Source organism: Nelumbo lutea, chromosome 4, assembly GCF_056320005.1.
Source record: "Nelumbo lutea isolate HS-2025 chromosome 4, American lotus-T2T, whole genome shotgun sequence".
Lineage (NCBI taxonomy): Eukaryota > Viridiplantae > Streptophyta > Magnoliopsida > Proteales > Nelumbonaceae > Nelumbo > Nelumbo lutea.
In genome coordinates this window covers 21,677,464-21,697,216 of record NC_142687.1, presented here as the reverse complement: position 1 = coordinate 21,697,216, position 19,753 = coordinate 21,677,464, and the positions used below count along the sequence as shown (strand labels likewise).

General features: G+C 36.9%; 2 protein-coding genes and 1 pseudogene across 8 annotated transcripts; 1 reads left to right on the top strand and 2 right to left on the bottom strand.

Annotated features, from left to right (window-relative positions):
• Positions 1-1,579: 1,579 nt before the first annotated feature.
• Positions 1,580-5,230, bottom strand: LOC148854523 (folate synthesis bifunctional protein, mitochondrial-like; annotated as a pseudogene). Its single transcript, XR_016113188.1, has 3 exons — positions 4,829-5,230; positions 3,936-4,024; positions 1,580-3,320 (listed from the first exon to the last, which is right to left on the bottom strand). The product of XR_016113188.1 is annotated as a folate synthesis bifunctional protein, mitochondrial-like (transcript).
• Positions 5,231-7,701: 2,471 nt separating this feature from the next.
• FLN2 (fructokinase-like protein) lies at positions 7,702-13,105 on the top strand. The gene is made up of 5 exons (XM_088985751.1): positions 7,702-8,351; positions 9,075-9,712; positions 9,833-10,476; positions 11,628-12,099; positions 12,650-13,105. Exons 1-5 carry the CDS (start codon positions 8,260-8,262, stop codon positions 12,931-12,933), a joined length of 2,130 nt encoding a protein of 709 aa, XP_088841877.1. The 5' UTR covers positions 7,702-8,259; the 3' UTR covers positions 12,934-13,105.
• A 959-nt stretch (positions 13,106-14,064) lies between these two features.
• On the bottom strand, positions 14,065-18,999 carry LOC148854521 (putative 6-phosphogluconolactonase 2). Of its 6 annotated transcripts, none has more exons than XM_088983222.1 (4): positions 18,876-18,999; positions 17,321-17,533; positions 17,095-17,230; positions 14,065-14,884 (listed from the first exon to the last, which is right to left on the bottom strand). In XM_088983222.1, the coding sequence occupies exons 2-4, from the start codon at positions 17,491-17,493 to the stop codon at positions 14,393-14,395; spliced, it is 801 nt and encodes a 266-aa protein (XP_088839348.1). In that variant the 5' UTR covers positions 17,494-17,533; positions 18,876-18,999; the 3' UTR covers positions 14,065-14,392. The 6 variants fall into 6 exon arrangements, with proteins under 6 accessions (XP_088839348.1, XP_088839343.1, XP_088839342.1 ...); XM_088983217.1 differs by lacking the exon at positions 18,876-18,999 and adding an exon at positions 18,444-18,860; XM_088983216.1 differs by lacking the exon at positions 18,876-18,999 and adding an exon at positions 18,317-18,452.
• Positions 19,000-19,753: the final 754 nt, after the last annotated feature.

The following is a 19,753-nucleotide window of genomic DNA, read 5'->3' as shown; positions in this document are numbered from 1 at the left end:
GAAGGAAATGGAGACTTTCAGGGAGGAACCCGGTTGGAATACTCCAAAGCTCAAGTTAGTGCTCTTGAGAAGGCAAGGGGAATGAGGGACTTCAAGACTAGAAAGCACAAGAATCACATACCTCCTTCTTTGGGGGAAGGGGACCTTTTATAATCACCCTAGTACACTCACTCCCATACCTCTGCCAGATCGGGCATCATCACCTCCGCCAGATCGGGTGTCATCATCTCTGCCAGACGCTGGTTTGGGTGTCATAACCTCTACTAGTTGCCAGTTCGGGTGTCATAACCTCTGCCAGTTGCCAATTCAGGTGTCATAACCTCTACTAGTTGCCAATTCGGGTGTCATAATTGCCACTGTCTTCCTTATCAGGGCCATCTCTGCCACGTCTAAAATGGCGGTGGCAGATGGCCGTTGGAGGGCGGTTGTCATGTGTTGGACCCCTAATCAGTCAGGCGCGCCACCTCCGTATACGGGCTTCCTGGGCGTTAGGTACGGTTGTTTAGTCAGGCGACTTGGAGCCGAAGTGGTGTGCAATGTGAAGTCTTGAATTCGGATACAAGTGTGGTCCGAACAGCTCCAGGTTGGGTCAGCTCGGGTTTTTGCCCTTTGCGCTCATTGTAAGGCTCAGGACCTCCAAGGGAGAGCTTTGATTCTTCCTTGGGGAGCTCGGGTCGTGGGTTCCTTTTTGGAGGAGCTCGAGACTCCTTTTCTCGGAGCTCGGGTTGTGGGCTCGTTGCCGTGCCGAGCTGACACTTCTGCCAGGTCACTCTCGGTTGCTTCCACATGTCGCGTGGCCAAAGGGTCGGGCCAAATCTCCCTCCATCAGTACCGAATAAAAAAGGCTTCACAGCTATCAAAGAACTCATATCGGTTAAAAATAAACAAAGGAATGTTTTCAGGAGAAATATAGAGCAACTGAAGATAAAATGAGATACCTTTGCCAAAAAAGAAAATAAGATGCGATCCCTCTATTCTTATTACGGCTCAGTTTGGGAAGAGTACAACTACAAATAATACAGTACAAATACATACAAAATGCAAGGTTTCGCACTCTACTACATATTTGTATTTGTACTCTTTCCGAACTGAGCTATATGAAAAGGGTAAAGAGAAAAATTGATTCCTCCATGGATCTAAATTCTGATTGGGAATAATACTATCGTTGGAACACAAAAAGATAACAAAACTACTTGATGGCCCCATCAACTTGAAAGTTGAAACAAACAGTAAGGTTTTGCTTACCCACTTTTTTCTCATGCTAAAAGAAGGAAGAGGTAGTAGAGGTTAACCCCCTGAAGCTTGAATCAACCATTCGTAGGTACTATAACTTAAATTTCAAAAATTCAAACGTAGTCACTTAATCACAAGCAAAGATGGCACTCAGTAGTCATACATAGAAATTGCTTTCACAGGTGTTATAAGTGCACAAAAAATCATAATCTTGAAGAAGCGAGTGTAATAGAGTACCAGGGAAAAAAAGACCAATATCATCAAGAGAAGCATGTGCTCAAGGAACAGAACCGGATACTGAAAAAGATAAGCAGATTGGGTTCAACTGGTTTGGTACAAAAAATTGTAAGAGAAAGAAACCAAATTGCAATAATTTCCATTTCTTGTTTCAGGTTCAGTGAATTATCAAAAGTAATTTCAAATGCACTGTTGTCTGCAATAAATCAACATATTTTACATCTCCTGGCTTGGTTTCTACATGCCATCAAAACCAAGGCTGTCTCATTAACAAAGGGTTGAATAACAATGGGTGGTAGATACATAATCATGGTAAAAAAATTGACAGTTATCTAGATGGAGATGATGGCAGCTCAGCTAGCTCAATAAACCAATATTATACAACATCTACATGCATGGCCCTTTTCTGCTTCAACAAGGCACCACAGAGCCTTGCAGCATCCAAGTTATCCCTAACATTGTGTACTCTTATAAAGTTTGCACCATCCAAAATCCCAGCAGTGACAGCAGCAACAGTTGCAGGGTCTCTATCAGAGGCATCTGGACGATTGCAATTCTCACCTAAAAACCTCTTTCTGGAAGGTCCAATCAAGATGGGAACATGAGAAATGGCCAAACTCCTCATTGCAATCTCTCCTCAAATGGTTTGTAGACCCATGAGAATTTCTAAATTGTGTTCATTTTTCCTTGAGAATCCAATTCCAGGGTCAATGATAATCCTCCAAGTTGGCACACCTAATTCTGCTTCTCTAGCCTGAAAAGATAACTCAGAATCAACTTGCTTACAAAGGTCTTCATATTATGGATGTTCACTATTCTCCATTGTACATGGATCCCCTCTCATACGCATTACAACATAAGGAACTCCTAGAATTGCAGCAACCTTAAGCGTGCTGGAGTCTTAACTGCCCAGCAGACACATAATTGATAAGATGAGCACCTTTATTGACTGCTTCAGATGCAACTTTTGAGTAAAAAGTATCCACAGATAAGAACTTCCCTTCTAGCTCTGGTATTTCCAGAACAGATTCTAGTACAGGTATTAATCTATCTAGTTCTTCTTCTGCTGAAATCCTAGAAGCAAATGGGCGTGTGTATTGTGCACCAATATCAATAATATCTGCCCCTTCTGAGAGCATCAGGCATACCTGAGAAACTGCAGTCTCTACAGACTGAAACTTTCCCCCATCACTGAAACTATCCGGAGTCAGGTTAAGAACACCCATGACATGATTTTCCCTGACCAGTTCCACAACTGATTTCCTATGGGTATAACTCACCTTAATCCTTCCTTTCCAATAAGAAAGTCACCACCAAGTTTCTTCCATAATTCAAAAAGTCTTCCAGTTTGTTTTGAAAAAGAATGCCGGCTTGCAACTGTATCACTGTCTATGGCAGAACCCAGTAGATCTATCAGTGGGGCCACTACAAAGGGTCTTTCCCAAATTCTTTCATGTGGAACATTAAGAATCTCAGAATTGACATTGAACTTCCCATAAAACAATATATCTAAGTCAATTGGCCTTGGGCCATACCTTATCCCGTCTGTTCTGCCCATATCCTCTCAATTTGCTTAAGCACACCCAGTAGTTCATGGGGTCCAAGTTTTGTTACTCCTCTAACTGCAGAGTTGAGAAAGAGTGGCTGATCGGTCACATATGCAGGCTCTGTTTCATATAAACACCCATGTCTTATGATCTGAATCCCTGACTTCTTCATAACCATATAGCTTCATTAAAATTTAAAATTATGAAGTTGATCACCCACATTGCTTCCCAAAGCAATTACTACTTCTGGAGCATGGACTTCCACTGCAGTATCTGAAGACAAATGGAGGAATGGAGATATTGCTGCAAAATGGAAGAAAATAAAAACCTAATGAGAATAGCTTGGAGAATCTCTGTTTTTGCTTTCTATGATTGCTTTACTTCAATATTTTTACTAACTGTTAATGATCTTCTCCGTCTTATGTTATCATGTAGTGTTATCTATAAACAAAAAACTGGAGTGAAAATTCCACTGCATATGCCTTGTGTCAATAAATCAACAAGCACTTCTGATGGCTATATGCATATTATGTTATCATGCAGTAAAATCTATAGACAACATTGGAGTCAAAATTTCATTTCACATACCTCACCATTTGATGGGTCCCATCTGCAGATCTCCTATAACAAAATCTACCACCTTCAGATAACTCATGACTATACCATCTAATGATATGAAACCCAACAACTGGTGTGTCCTGCACATCTGACTGATTGCCTCAGAAATGACTTGCAATCAGTAAAATGGCACCTTGCAATCAAGTAGGCTTGCTGCTAAAAATTCCATATTGTATTGACTCAGTGTAATAAGATAATATAGATGCATTAGAGTCGCTTTCCAAGGTCTAGGTGTCTGATACCATCACATTTTAATTTACATTAATATACACCCAATCATTAAAATAGAATGGAGATTACCCCTGGAACACTTGATGATTCCTTTAAACCCATGTTTAATGGGATTTATTTGCTTGAAAATATTCATGCTGCTAGTGGTTCTCTGAGTCCTGAAACAAAAGTAATAGGAGTTTAAAATTCAAGTTTTTTGAGTAAGGGTGAAATATAATTTCATAAACAAAAAACAAAAACATGTACAACAAGCTGCTGTATATAGGGGTATACACAGCCAAATGCCCATACAATCCTATAAATTGTTTGAAATTCAAAGTTGGCTCAGTACTGCTATTTTCTCTTTGGAAATAATGCATTTAACTCAAACATTAACTAATTTTCTTCTGATACAATTAATAACATGTATTAAAGATCATGTAATACCCAACTTGAGGATGCAAAAACAAAGGAGTTAACCAAAGAAAAAAAAAAGAACTTTATTCACAGACACAGATGGCTTGCTAACTGCACCACCTTCCAGAAAATCAGAGATAATTAAAACATATTTAAGCAGAACATGAAGACTTTAGGTGTTTTAGATTGTATTGGTAAGATGAGGAACGTGAAAATACTGATGATCTGTTCGGTTGGATCGAAACAAAGAAAATAAATGATTTTCTGTAAATGGCTTTCTGGAAAATAGAAATCCATTTAATAGAAAAATTATCATTTGTTGTTTGGTTGATCCTATGGAAAAATGATTAGTAAAACATTTTCAGTTATATGTATTTGAGAGATACAAATTAAGTAACCTAATGTGTAAATAACATAATTTTTTTGTCAGACTCATGTAGTTGGGCTTTTAATTTTAAGTCCAGCCTATTCATTGGAGAGGCCTACATTTAGAGTGAAAAAGCCTACTCATTGAAAAGCTAAACTAAAATCATGATAAAAAGAGCATAAAATTAACAACTGCTTACTGCTTTAATTGGATGTAACCTGAAGAAGGCACCAAGAGGGTCGCCATAAGCATCAATCAATCATCTTTCATAAGCTTTCCATTTAACTTCCTGGGTATTTTTTCAGATCACAAGGATTGCAAGACCTCTTTAATAGCTGGAAACTTAAGAGTTTAAATAAGAGAGGTAAAACTCTTTGGTCTATGATTCCATTTGCTGCCTTTTTGGACATGTCAAGAAAGAGATTCACATATATGAAAACAAGGTTAACCCTGAAAAAGGTGGTTCTCCAAAGAGTTGTAGGGAAGTTAAGATCTTGCTTGTCCATGCAAAGGAGTTTTGAGGAAGTCTCCCACTTGTCTTTTTTTCAAGTTTTATCCTTTCTTATTGTAAGAAACTGATTATATATATATATATATATATATATATATATATATATATATATATATTTCTTATGTATAATCTGCTCTTCTATACAGAGCCATTGTTTATATGGGTCCTGATGTATATAGTTACAGAAGATTTTTCTATATATTAGTGAAATACTTTACCATTTAAAAAAGTCTACACAAAACCATCGAAAAAGATAAAGGAGATAATAATCTAACATGGATATTCCTACATCTAGCACTCAAAGGAGTCTAATAATAGTCACGGGTTAAAAAAAAAAAAAACTATAACTCTTATCACCATGATCTGAAAACACTGACAATCAACACCTTCACATTTTATCATTTTGAAACTCGAGCTCATACGAGCGTCTCCTTTGCACTCAAAATATCAACTTCCTAATGAAGCAAGTTCAATCGAATAATTGCTCTCCATTACCTTGACATTGAATTTTTCAGTGAAATCAGTTTTTCATAATTGTAGGGTTGTTCCTTCTGAGTTCAAGCTCTTCCTGCTGGGTTAAAGTCCAACTCTCTTGGATTATGGAGAAAATAAAGTACCGATGTACATCTTTCAGGATTACAAATAGCTATAAGCCTATAACCTGTCAATTTTACTCAAATACATTTAACCCAAATCCAAATGTCATTGCAAGTACATTTTCTGGTAGTGCTGTACCATGTAATGTCATTAGTGATTGTTCAGTTGGAAATCTTAAAAATTATGATGGCTGTGCTGAGTTTAAGATCTCAATAATGAAAAAAAAAAGATCAACTATAAGGTATCCACTGTTTCCCATAAATTGTTGGGGAAGTTTAAGAAGAGAGTAACATTTTTCTCTTCTCTTTTCTAATTTAGACAGCATAAGAATACCAATCAAAAAAAAAAGGAAAAACTTAAGTTCTTTCACCAGAAAAGTTGCAATCTTTCCAATGATTACCTGCAACTGTGATACTTGAGTTCTAGCAATTTGTATCAGTAAATGAAGATTACCAACATCCCCAACACTAACTACGCATGGTCTGAAGTGATAAAAAATGATTTAAATACTTAATGGAAAAGCATAGCTCTTGATAAAGCACAATGGTGCGACAGTATTCATCTAGCTGACCCCAAATGGTAGGCATTAAGGCTGAGCTTATCTAAGCTGAGTTGAGAATTTAATGCTAAAATGACATATAGTGTTGCAATTTATTATGGATTTCGTATGTCAATAAAAACAACATTCTATATGTCAATATTCTCCAAACCTAATACTGATTTCTGCTCTAATCATAAATTCAATTTAGCATCTGCAACAAAATTTGACATCCTCTAGCACCTTATAGCTAATGTTGTTTCATTGATATACATATTGATATCTTCACATGGAGATGATTGGTTTGGCAGTAGAACCACAAAATTTCTAACCTGAAATTGATGCAGTGCACAAAACCTTTGAAATTATCATCATTCAATAATGCCTTCTAAGCCAAATGTTAGATTATCTGTCCCTTCAGTTTGAGCCCCTGCAAACATAAACCTTCTAACTTCCCTTGTATTTATGTAACCTATAAGATGAGGAAGTCTCTAAAGAGAGCTCCAAGGTTCAACCAGTGATAACTTCCACTTATGTTCCCTCAACTAATAATGAATCCAAGCATTAGACAAGCCAGGCCGTTGAGGAATCACATTGCCACAGAAACAAGATATTGGGGCTGCTTATTACCACTAAGTTATTCAATTTATTTCTTCTCCTTTTTGTCTATTACATTCATCCACCTTCTAAGCTACAACAAAGAATTCAGCAACCTCAATAACAAATTAAAAGTCCATTAGAAATAACCGTTCCCCTATATTGTAGTTTAGTAAACTCTCACTGGTCTCGAGCAGGTTTAAAAACCTTATAAAGTTATAGCAGCATAGAAAATTAGAATTATCCCCAATTTGGAAACCCGCCTCTCTATGAAACAAAAACAAGCCCAACCACACACACACACACAAAATTCTCTCAACATATTTAACTAAAATTTAGTATAATCCTACAGGACTATTTACTAATTACTATTCTGCGGAATCATATATTGAATGAGAGATCCTAACAGAAATGCATAATAACTATATTGTCAACAGTTAGAAATAAAATTAGCAACGAAATTTAAATCTATAAACTTTACCCAATTTCCCAACATCAACTACAAGCTCTCAATTAAAAAAACAGCAATTCTGCAGCTGCTACATTGACCAATGCCAATAAATCCATCGATCTCCAAATATGCACACAGAGAGGAACAATACCATACCAACCAACAAAAGAGAAAAACCTAAGTAAACCAAGAAGCTGTCATGTTTACCATAATAAAACAACAGTACGAATAACCCAGCTTAAGAAGACGATGTTCCTCATCAAAGAGAACAATGAATCAAATAACAATCTCAAAACAAAAAAGAAAAAAAAAAAAGAAAAAGAAAAGAACCCTTAGACACCAAAGAATAAAAAATGGGGAAGAACAAGAGAAAAAGATGAGAAGAGAACCCCCTACCTACAGCTTCAGCTTCAGTGTGCGAAATCTCCATTGCTAAATCATCAGTCTAAACATGTTAGTTGCAAGAAATGCAATTACGGGTTTAGGCCTTTGGACCATTCCTTCACGTGAAGTCTTTTAGAATTGCCCCACGTTTTCCCGTTATTTGCAACGGATAAGGTTTTGAATATTTTTCATGTATTAATCAAATTTTTATGCAATTACCCCATATCCCTCCATTTGGAAAAACAGATATTCAGTTTTTTGGTCAGATAAAAGTTATTTCTTAAATCTTAATGTGCGGTAGTAGTTAACTAGTTGAAGCTTAATTTGATTCAACTCTAAAAGAAGCTAATAACAAGATTTTGTTTTTGATAAATTACTAATAACAAGTTATTAACTATCTCTGAAGCGTAAAAGCTAATTATAATGATATTTAGTAATTTTATATAAAAAACAGTGGTATTTCAGGCATATGGAATTTGTTAAAACTTAGAAGAGTATTTTGAGTTCATAAAGCCTGCCATCTTCGCTTGCTCACTGCACACTGACCCGCTAATGGCTAAGATAAACTTCAATCTCTGTAGTTGCAGAGCGAGTTCTCCTTCAATGGCGTCCCTCTCTTTTACGCGCTCTCTTCCGTTGCCCAGGTATTCTCTTCTCCAACTCATTTATCCTATCATTCTTTTCTAAGTTGCTGCATATTTTTTTGAAGCAGCAGAAAAATTCCTCCTTTTCATGTTGAAGTCTTCTCGTTGAAGGAATAAATTGATGGGTTCCATGTGTTTATCTTTTTATTCTGAAAGCGGAGAAGCTTTCTCCATTGTCATGTTTCAATGACTTTTATTTGGGGTATAATACAATGACTTTTTTTTTTCTCCTTTTGTTGTTAATATTTGAACTACGAGTAATAAGAATATAAGGGGCATGCCTTATAATCTTCCGGAATTATCCCGTAACAGAATTGAAGTTCAACCTCTAACCACCCCTAGCCTTCTCCCCAAGAAAAAAAAAAAAAAAAAGAAGAAAGTAATTTGGAATTTATATTCCCGTTTGTCTCTGTTGATTACAGTCCAGTTGTTAACTGCACATATATATGGATTTACGCTGGAATGTTCGAACGATGGAATTTTGGGCATGAGGTTTGTGTGGATACCCCCCGCTGGGGGGATCAGGAGGGTGAGGGGTTTAAACAAGAGGGTTAGTAGTTTTTATTTGTCTTTGCTTTCTTGCTCAATTGCGATTGAAAAGGGGTTTCAAGTTCCTATTTGGTTTAGAAGATAAAAGTTTGAAAATCCATGCAAAAAATGTTCAGTGTTCAAGGAATTTCATATACATTCATCTCATATGGTCTTATTTTTTATATTTTGCAGGTGGCTTCCAAATTTGCCTGTTCTCTCTCCACTAAACTCTGTTCAACTTCCAGGTTTTAGATTGCAGAAAAAAAGGTGGGATCTTAGAGCTCTATCCAAGAAAAAAGCTGCTGAATCTACAGTGCAAGAAGCATTAAGTGGAGTAGGTGATGCTGTTGAAAACCCATTAAAGACTTCTAAACGAGCTCCTAGACGAAGTAGAAAGAAAACAATATCAGAGGTTCCAGAAGAGAACTCTACGTCAGTGGCTAGTAATGTTACAGAAGAAGAAAGCACTGCCACTCCGTCTCCTAAACGAAGTAGAAAGAAAACAACATCAGAGGTTCCAGAAAAGAACTCTACGTCAATGGCTAGTAATGTTACAGAAGAGGAAAGCACTGCTACTCCATCTAGACGAAATAGAAAGAAAAAAACAACTAAGACTCCAATGGAAAACTCCTTATCAGCAGCTAGCGATGTTACAGAGAAGAAAAGCACCACAACACTATCTCCTCGACGAAGTAGAAAGAAAAAAACATCAGAGGTTCCAAAAGAGAACTCTTTATCGGTGGCTAGTGATGTTACCGAAGAAATCACCACTACTCCATCTACACCCATTGAAGATTCTAACAGGACCCCAAGAAGAACCCGAAAGAAAGGTAATCCCTTGTCTATCTTCAGTTTAGATCCTTCTAAACATTTGTTTTGTCTATTCCCCTACTGTAGTATTTCAACTGTAAAAGATACAACTGATTACCAATTGTCAATTTGGCATACAGCTGCTTATGTTGATACTAGCCCAGAGGAAGAAAACATTGATAAGAAAGTGAGTAGGCGAAGCAAGGCTAAGAAGAAGATCAATGATACAGAGGATCAAGACAGTGAATCAGAACCCGATGATCATGAGGGACCAACTTTCAATGAAATTCCCGTGAGTGAAAAGGAGGATGACATAGAATTTGGAAAAGAGGGGGAGGATGATATTAGCTTCACATATGACTGGCCCCCTCTTGTTTGCTGCTTTGGAGCTGCTCAACATGCATTCGTACCTTCTGGAAGGCCATCCAACAGATTAATAGACCATGAGATCCATGAAAGTATGAATGATGCATTGTGGGCCCCCAAAAAATTTGTAAGAGCACCTGGAGGGTCCTCAAGCAATGTTGCAGTGGCTCTTGCAAGCTTGGGTGGCCGGGTCACATTCATGGGTAAGCTTGGGGATGATGACTATGGGCAAACCATGTTATATTATTTGAACATGAACAATGTCCAAACCCGCTCAATTAGTGTAGATAGTAGACAATTTACGGCAGTATCACAAATGAAGATTAATAGGCAGGGTGGCTTGAGAACAACTTGTATCAAACCATGTGCTGAGGATTCTCTGATGAAGTCTGAAATCAACATTGATGTGCTGAAAGAAGTAAGGCATCTCATCTCCAAAGAAAAGATAGTTTTTTTCAGAAATTTATTCATTTTAGTCATTGTTTTCATGGTTAAACTACATGAAGGTTTGGTCTACTGCAACCTGTCAATTCATATTCAAAGCATCTCTGTTACTCTATGTATCTAATAGTCATATACTATATACCAGCAAATTGTTTTTTAGGAGTTTTAATTCTTGTAGAGATGTGAAAAAATGAAATAACTAAGAAATACTCCAATCTCCAGTTATTATTGAAGATGGTATTCAATCAAGTAGAAATTCCCCTTGTGCATTGGATTTGGATGTCCAGTAAGGACCACCTACCTATGCCACACCACTAGACCTGGTGCACTTTGTAGGTTGTGAACTTAGTTGCTTGATATCTGCCACTGAAGACATGCCAAAATCCACTTCTATGATTTTGATAAGCTGTTCTATACACTTTATCTAAACCATTTCTAAGAAGAATGAAATATATCTACACAAGTCAGATACAAATACAAAATTTCAAGACATGCCTACCCTAGTAAATGCAAAATTCCAAGGTCCATATAATTTGATACATTCTGTTGATTCCATATTTAAGATAACTTGGTTGATAGAAATGTGCAAAATAGGAAGTGTGTCTTCTAATAAGCTTATCACACATGCTAACCAATGATACCCAGCTATGCAAGGACACAGGTGGACAAGGTGTTGGATACAGAATTTAAACTCAAAACTGTCTCAAACCAAACAGAATCCGTGTACATGTATCTGGGTATCATATCTGTTAACCATATAATTGGCATATAAAAGATAGATGGAAAGAAAAATGTAATAAACTGTTTTTTTTTTTTTCAAATAGAAGCATTGGCTTTATCTCTGAACCAATCGAATTTCAGAAAATAAAAGCATCCATCTTATAGAAATGCATTGCAACTTGCAACTATCCATTCTGATGTGTTGCATGTATCTCTTGCTATTTTTGAGTAGGCTAACCTTAAGCAATCTACCTTTACTTACAGAACATTTATTTATTTATTTATTTAATGGAAGTTCCTTGGGACAGGCACCATATTTAAATTTAGAGAAATTTAACAGTGTTCTTTTAATTTCAGGAAGTTATTTCATAGTATATGTTGCTTGATTTTGCATCTCTCTTGCAGGCCAAGATGTTTTACTTCAACTCATTCTCATTGCTAGACCCAAACATGAGGTCAACTACTCTGCAGGCCATTAAGATTTCAAAGAAACTAGGAGGGATCATCTTCTTTGATTTAAACCTTCCATTGCCTCTTTGGCAGTCTGGGGAAGAAACCAACATGTTTGTACAAGAAGCATGGACTCTTGCTGATGTTATTGAAGTAACGAAGCAAGAACTTGAGTTTCTCTGCGGGATCAAACCCTCTGAGAGTTTTGATACAAAAGATAATGACAAGTCCAAGTTTATTCATTACAAACCAGAAGTAATCAGACCACTTTGGCATCAAAATCTCAAAGTTTTATTTGTGACCAATGGAACCTCTAAGATACACTACTATACAGAGCAGCATAATGGATCAGTTCGTGGAATGGAGGATCCACCTATTACTCCCTTCACCTGTGACATGTCAGCATCAGGAGATGGAATTGTTGCAGGTACAGTTATAGAAACAGTACTATGATCAACATTCTCTCTTTCTTCCTCACAAATTGCTAACCAGATTTCCCATTGTCAATGTCTGACAAAGCTTATATGAGCTCAACAACAGTACTCTATGGATACTAAGGCATAAAATCTAAGTCTCCAAGCACTATCTTCCATAGCCACATATTGATTGATGAGGTGCTGGGATTTTCCATTTGTTTCATATGTTGCCAGTTGCACATAGCCACATAAAGCCCCTTAGATTGACAGTTGCACACAATTTTTAAGTATGCAATATTATTTGCTTAGATTTTGAACTTCTCAGTAGATAGCTCTTGTACTGAAAATATATTAGTGCATCTTTCTATGCAGAAGAAGCAAGTTAGTATCAATGATTTATCTGACAAAATGCACATGACCTAGGGTGATTTTGTAGTCTGATAGTTACAACTATAGACTTTAATGATGAATCATTTTGTGATTATTTTAGCCTTTTCTATTCAATGAGCTAAAATTAGTATGTATCCCTCGTGGTAACTTATGTTAGCTCTGTGTTTTCAGCTCTCTTGAGAATGTTGACAGTGCAACCACATCTCATTACTGACAAAGGGTACTTGGAGCACACAATCAAGTATGCTATAAATTGTGGGGTTATTGATCAATGGCTGGTTGGGCGGACACGAGGCTTCCCTCCTAAGGAAGGGATGGAAGAAGAGATTGTTCCTGATCCCAATGGTATAAAATCAATTACAGAAATGGAATACCGCACGTTGGGACCTTCTGATCTAAATGGTATACTGCCAATTAGAGAAATGGAATACCAAAAATTGGAGCCTGTAAGTTGAATGAGACGTTTACTCTGGTTTATGTTGTTTGTCATGTTGAACACATTTCAGAGGCTGGGATCAATCACTGTAAAGAGTTTTTTTTTTTCCTGCTCTTACAAATTGTTGAGGTTTAAGCTTGTAAAACTGTAGTTTAAATCACATGGTCCATCACATGAGACCAATTTTGAAATGCATGGATGTATATGTGCTCTCATCCTGAATCTGGCTGTCTCCATCCAATGTAATATTGGACTTTTAGTTCGATTTGAATACTCCAATGGGCTCCTGTAATATAAAAGCTTGAGCCTATCCCCTTCAAAGTGAACCACAAAAAATGCTCATGAATGCAACATGCAGGCACACAGGTGCCACTGTAAATAGGATAGTACCGATAATTTTTAGAGCAATTGACAACGCCAATGAAGAGGGTAGGTGGATAAATCATCAATGCTTTATTTCACAAGCGATTGTCATTTGTCAATTACTAAAATAAGGGAGAAAAGCAACTTTTTTGAGTCTACATCCATAGGTACAACAGAGTGGGCAACCTCCGTTACAGATGTTTCACCTTTTACAGAATTAGGTAATGGGGAATGAATGGGTTATCAAGTATAAGAAGCTTTAAGATCCGAAGTTGATATCCACCTTGACCTAATGACAAAAGTAAAGCATACTTCCAGCATTGACTCATAGATCTATCCCATTGGCATTGATTGGACCAGCCGGTTTTGGCAACTGTTGAGGCTTGCCCACGTTGGAGTGAAACTTCCGAAGCAATCTCTGTATATTGATCATATTGGCCGGCTGGTCAACTTATGCTACAGTCCAGAGTCCACCCTTTGATCCATTGCTAACAAATAACATGTACGTAGGCTAAAAGTACAAAGAGTCGACCATATGACGACACACAGACAGGTTGCAGTTGCAGATGGGAGCCGGAAGATCCAAAGGCCACATCTTAATGCGATGCTTCTTCAACTAATATAATACACAAGAATTCACAATGTGGGGGACGACTGTAATGAAGTGCACATGTTCTTTCTTTGTATCGTCCATTACATTTTTTTACCTCATCGTGTGAAAAGGGAGTGATGAATGACCATGTCGTATGAGATTGCGATGGTTTATCCAGTAAATGTAATCGATACATGAACAAAGAAAAAACCTAGTGTTAATTTGATGATAATATTTTCCAGTAAATATGAACAAATAGCTAAATTTCCCCTTCCCAAACCAACTGGGTTTCCCACAAAGACTGACTGCCCATCCTTACAACCTTTCTGAAGCAGACCCACACAGAGGCGGCCTTTGTTTTGAACCTGACTTATTTATCTATTCTTACAAAAAGACAACCATACTGCCCCACCCTTTAAAGAGGAAAAGCAAAAGTAAAGGAGAAGGAAAAAAAAGACAAAGGACCAGCCACTGTCAAATTCCTCTACAACATACACACATAAACTAAGCAAAAAATAGAATTTTACTTTGCAAACTCGGGAGCCTCAAGTTTTGAGGCGGCTAGCCTGTCTAAAAACCAAACCAGCTTCCCATTGGTGGGGCATACCATCCTTGCTGGCAGCTGTGGACAATCAGGTCCCATGTCATCAATTGCCAAGTGTACAGCCTCTGCTTTGCTTCCACCTGTCACCACCATTGCCACATTGGATGCCGAATTGATTACAGGCAAAGTGAAGGTAATCCTCTCAGGTGGGGGCTTGGGGGAATCAGTTATAAAAGTCACCCACTCATCTTTCTCATCAAGTGCAGAGTGGTTTGGAAAGAGTGAAGCAATGTGACCATCTGGGCCCATCCCAAGAAGGATCAGGTCAAACTTGGGGCAGTCACTGCACTCAGACACACCAACAATGCGGGTCTTCACCAGCTGCCGGAGGACAAACTCATACTCAGTGGCGGCTTCCTCTGCTGACATGGAATCATTGATAGAGTAAACATGACCAGGGACCACCGGTACCTGTCAATTTTAGATACGTTTAAGGATAACTATGAGAATGTACAGAAATTTCATGGCCCAAATATTGTTCAGAGTGTTATATGATGATAATGAATGCTGATGTTATTTGCTAAATGAACAAAAAAGCTTTTTGTCGGATTCTAGATTCTTTGTAAAAGACCTTAGTAATAAACATAAAATTAAGTTTGTAAAAATTTGCATGTGCTGTTTGTATCATTCTATTATGCAACTCGAGATTCCTTCATATCGGTGGATAAGATGGACCTTGAACATGTGATTTCTAGGTTGCATTTGTCAACCAACGGAATTGAAAGTTGAATATTTTATATTTGATAAGGAAAATTTTCAGTATTAAAACTTTGCCGATCAAGTTCCTGTGATAAACATGTAACATAGAATAGATACATAATTACTGAAGTTCTTATTCATATAAAAACATTTGTAGGCAAATGACCCTTGCTCTATCCACAAAAGAAAAATAAGAGAAAAGAAAAGAGTATCCTGTATTATATCATCACCATCACCAGTGTTGTTGTTGTGAAAGTTGTTAATACATTTCATATAAATTTTTAACTACAGAAATATACCCCCATAAAAAAATAAAAAATATGTAATATTAAAATCAATGCCTCAAGAGGAAGACATTCTAAATAATCATATTTACGTTAGAGAGTCTACCTAGAGCTGATGCAAAAGCACTACAAAGAACAGAACAGGTCTACTACTGGTGTGCTTTAACTACTATCGTCTTCAGTAAAAGACACAAAACAGGTTTACTACCCACTACAATGATGGATGAAATATAGGAAGAAAACTTTCAGTTATAATTCTCTTGATTTTCCAACCAAAATTTGCAAATGTTTTCTAAATACAATGTTATTAACCCATGGACATGTCTGAAGTTTGCAATGCAGACAGACCTAGATAGACAAACAAAATTGTGGCATGGTATGTACATCACCTCAAATATTATCTTATTGTATCTTTACTAGTTGACAAATCTAGCAGAGTGTGTGGAACAGGAAGTATGAGCTCTTTAACCTAGGTGAGGGAGAAGCAAATAAAATAAAAACTGAAGGACTTAATGGTGGTGAAGTAGGCAGGGACTGAAATTTATCTACAAAAATCAGGCAATGAAGCAAGTGTAGAGTACTCACTCAACACAAATATCTGCAACTTATTTTTGCAGAAGATTGAATAAAACATTGGATAAAATTAAATGAATAATGCAGCACTCTACCAATAGATGATTCAAATAAATGTGGAAGCTTTCAATAAGAAAATCTGAAGCTTCTTAATTACCTGTACTTGCCAAGACACCCAGATTTGTATAAGGACGGAAACTAAAACTCCCAATATCCAGGATATGGATAAGCTTTTATCAGTGGGTACTGGTCAGTTTTCTTTAACTATATCATTCTTTAGCATTTTGACCACTGTTAATTTAGAAAACTACTAGTGTTCAATGAGTTATTAAGGTAAGATCAATTTGAGACATTTCCATTTTATATTGCCTTAGAGTTTAAAAATGTCCAATTTTGTTAATGTTACTTTCTGAAAATCTAGAAGATATTTTAATTTAAAACCTAAACACAGTAGACAGTTGCAAGGCTTTGCTGTTTCCATCAGTTAAGTCCAGGAAAGATGATTATTTTCTAAGGGGACCACCAGCCCACTTTAATGTACCACACGACATGCACCTCCTATGGTGTGGGAAGTTTTGAATTGATAGAATACTCCCCACAGATGGGTAGTACCGTAGTATCACATCCAGGACCAATTTAAAATAGAAAGCAATTTTATAAGATTTGAGCAGTTCAAGCTACAAACTTTAGCTCTTCTGTTAATGCAAGAACTACAGAGTAATATTACATGGAGAGTGAATGTTACAAGGGGCTAGAGATCTAGTATTAGTAAAGAAAAATTTTATAATGGAGTTAGAGGTTTGGATAGAGACAAGCATACAAAATATACTCTCGACGATGAAATAGACATTCTGGGTTCAAGTTCCTTTTACCTACCTTTATCCAGACATGTTTTCCTCATCAAGCTGACAGCATATATAACAACCAAGTATTCAACATGCTACCTTAATGGAAGACCCGAACTATGTAGACAACAAGAAGAAGATGGCCACAACAGGGAGCAAAAGCTTCTTATGTATTTGACAGGGAGAAAAAGAAGATAACAGATGAGTTTAGACTTCATACCTTGGACAAAAGCCCATCTTTTGCTAGCTTATAGTTACTATCTACATGGTTCTTTGCTACAACACGCTCATCAGCCCAAAGTATATACCATTTGGCCCAATCGATAGTTTTGTTATAGGGAGCTTCACATAACTTTCTGTTCCCAACCAGAAATTTCAGACACCCAAAACCAGAATTACTAAACTAAACAAGAAACTAAGAAATATGAAAAAAGAGAAACTCATACCCCATCAAGCTAATGAGAGAACCACCAGATATGGCAATGGCAAAGAATCCCCTTTCCTTCACTGACACCTCTGACAATTCAGCAATATAATCTGCCAAATCAGTGGCAAGCTCATCCACAGTGTCGTAAATTCTTAGTTCACCTCCATCTTTAAGACCCCCAGAAAGCGCCATTTTTTCTCACGGGGCTACAATTCAAAAAGTGACACTGCAGCTGCAGAAAAGAAGAAAACCAAAATGCCATTAAGATAGTCATACAAACGATTCACAATATTAGGAAAAAAGTAAAACTCGAATAGAAATCCAAAAACTAAAGCAAAACCAATCTTGAAGCAGATAGAATTGGTCTCGAACATCAATATTTGTTAAAAAAGCCTGGGAAACGAAGATCCCAAAACTATTGGCTTTGTATTACATAAAAGAAAACTATCTGAACATCTAACAATCATAGAATTAGCAGAAGAAGAAGAAAAAGAAAAAAAGAAAAACTCTGCCAATTGAGAATAGACATATCGTCTACACCAACAGCTTGAAAACCCAGACCATAAAAGCATCCGGATATTCAACACCACGGAATAACAAAAAATGAAACAAAAAACAATTCCCTGCAATTTCGGATTCACGTAGCAGAACTAGAAAGAAAATCCCAGAAATATGTGCAAAATAAGTATCTCACTCCAACGTTGTAAGAAATAAAGTAATGATCCTAAAACAAGGCCTACCAATTTCACTGAAGAGGAAAGAATAAATAAAATGATAAAAAAAAAGTCACAAATCAACTCCGTATTTGTCAAAAACATGGATTTTACTACCCAAGGAAAGAAACTCAATCGGGCAGTAACAGAACAATCTCAAAACGACCCATTACAGACAAGGAAAATAAGAACATAAAAACCCGAAAAACCTTCTAAATCTCTTAAAAGCTAGGATTCCATCAACCCAAAAATTAAAAAACAAAAAGAAAAGAAAATAGAAAAGAAAGAAAATAAAGGCTTACAAGAACGGAGACTGGTGGCAGGGGAAGCCGAAACTGACGAAAATGGAAGGTGGGCATCAACAAATATAATATACTCTAATCCATTTAATGATTAAAATAAGCTTACAAGAAGAAGAGAAGAATTTACCTTCCACGTGCATCCCACGATGGTGACGAAACAAAACGCAGAGAAGAAAACAACCCCCCACCCCTCTCACCTCACTCACTTCACTTTTCTCTCTCCTCAAGGTACACTGATAAAAAACCTACTAAATACCCATTTGGCCATTTCACTACTTGCAATTTTTCTGAAAAAGAATGCCATCCCTCCTGGACTCTGCTTTAAATAATTAAATTCTCTTCAATCAGATGTAGAGCGAGAAAGAGAGGGAGAGGGAAAATAAATGAAAAAATAATAAAATAAAACAAAGCAAAACAGGGAGAAAGGAAAAAAGAAAAAAACAAACCAAATGCAACAAAGCCCAATTTTTCTAAACAACTGTCTTTCAATAATAGCCCAACACCTGTACAAATCATTTGCAGACAAATGTGAGAATGTGCTTCCGTCTTTCATACTTACATAACCAGACAGACTATTAGATTCCAAGGTGGCCTGGTGGAGGATTAGTTCTTACACTTGTACAAATTGCAAAATTATCGACAATCTGCAGTTAAAATCTTCTTTCCTCTTTCAGTTTCTCTTCAAAACCAAGGACGCTACATTACATCTATACACACGAAAATCTATGGTTGCCGGCCGTTGGACACGTGTAAAGCTCTCTAATATATGAGCTGGCGTAGACGATAAATTTTGCCAGGTGGCATGTGACAGTCCACATTCCGAAGCCGAGTCGTCTCTAGTTAGATGGACTATTTGCATGAAAACCCACATCGTAACAAAATATTACAGTTCACAGCTGTGTCTGAACTCCGGAGGTCTGAAGTCTGAACACGTCAACTTTCTTGTATTACAGTACAAGGCAAACGATACTCACACGCCTTCTTTTTACATTGCAAATGTAAGATTCTGTTTTGATGGACCTAGAAGAAGTCTGTTGAACGGCATTTAATCAAAAGGACACCTTTGAATTGTTAATGTTTTTTTGTCCCAGTACAATGCATGTAGATAATTCCCCAAGTGTGATCTGATTTGTCTTTTTATGTTAGAATGTTTGGACAAAAAGAAGAGAGAGAGAGTAAGAGTTAGTTATCAAAAAAGAAAATGAAAGTAATAAAAAATAATTTAATTACCCATTATTTAATGATAAATATTACGCTGAAAATGGAATGGTGAAACAGGATTTATGTAAATGACCCCACATAATTGGGACAACAAAATTTAGAGGATTATTGGTTTGTATTTCAGAGGCAGATTTTTCAGTTGAAATATGCAATATAGATGGTGTGGCAAGGAGGGATCCCGAGGGACTAATGAGTCCTTAACAAGGGTTAGATGCC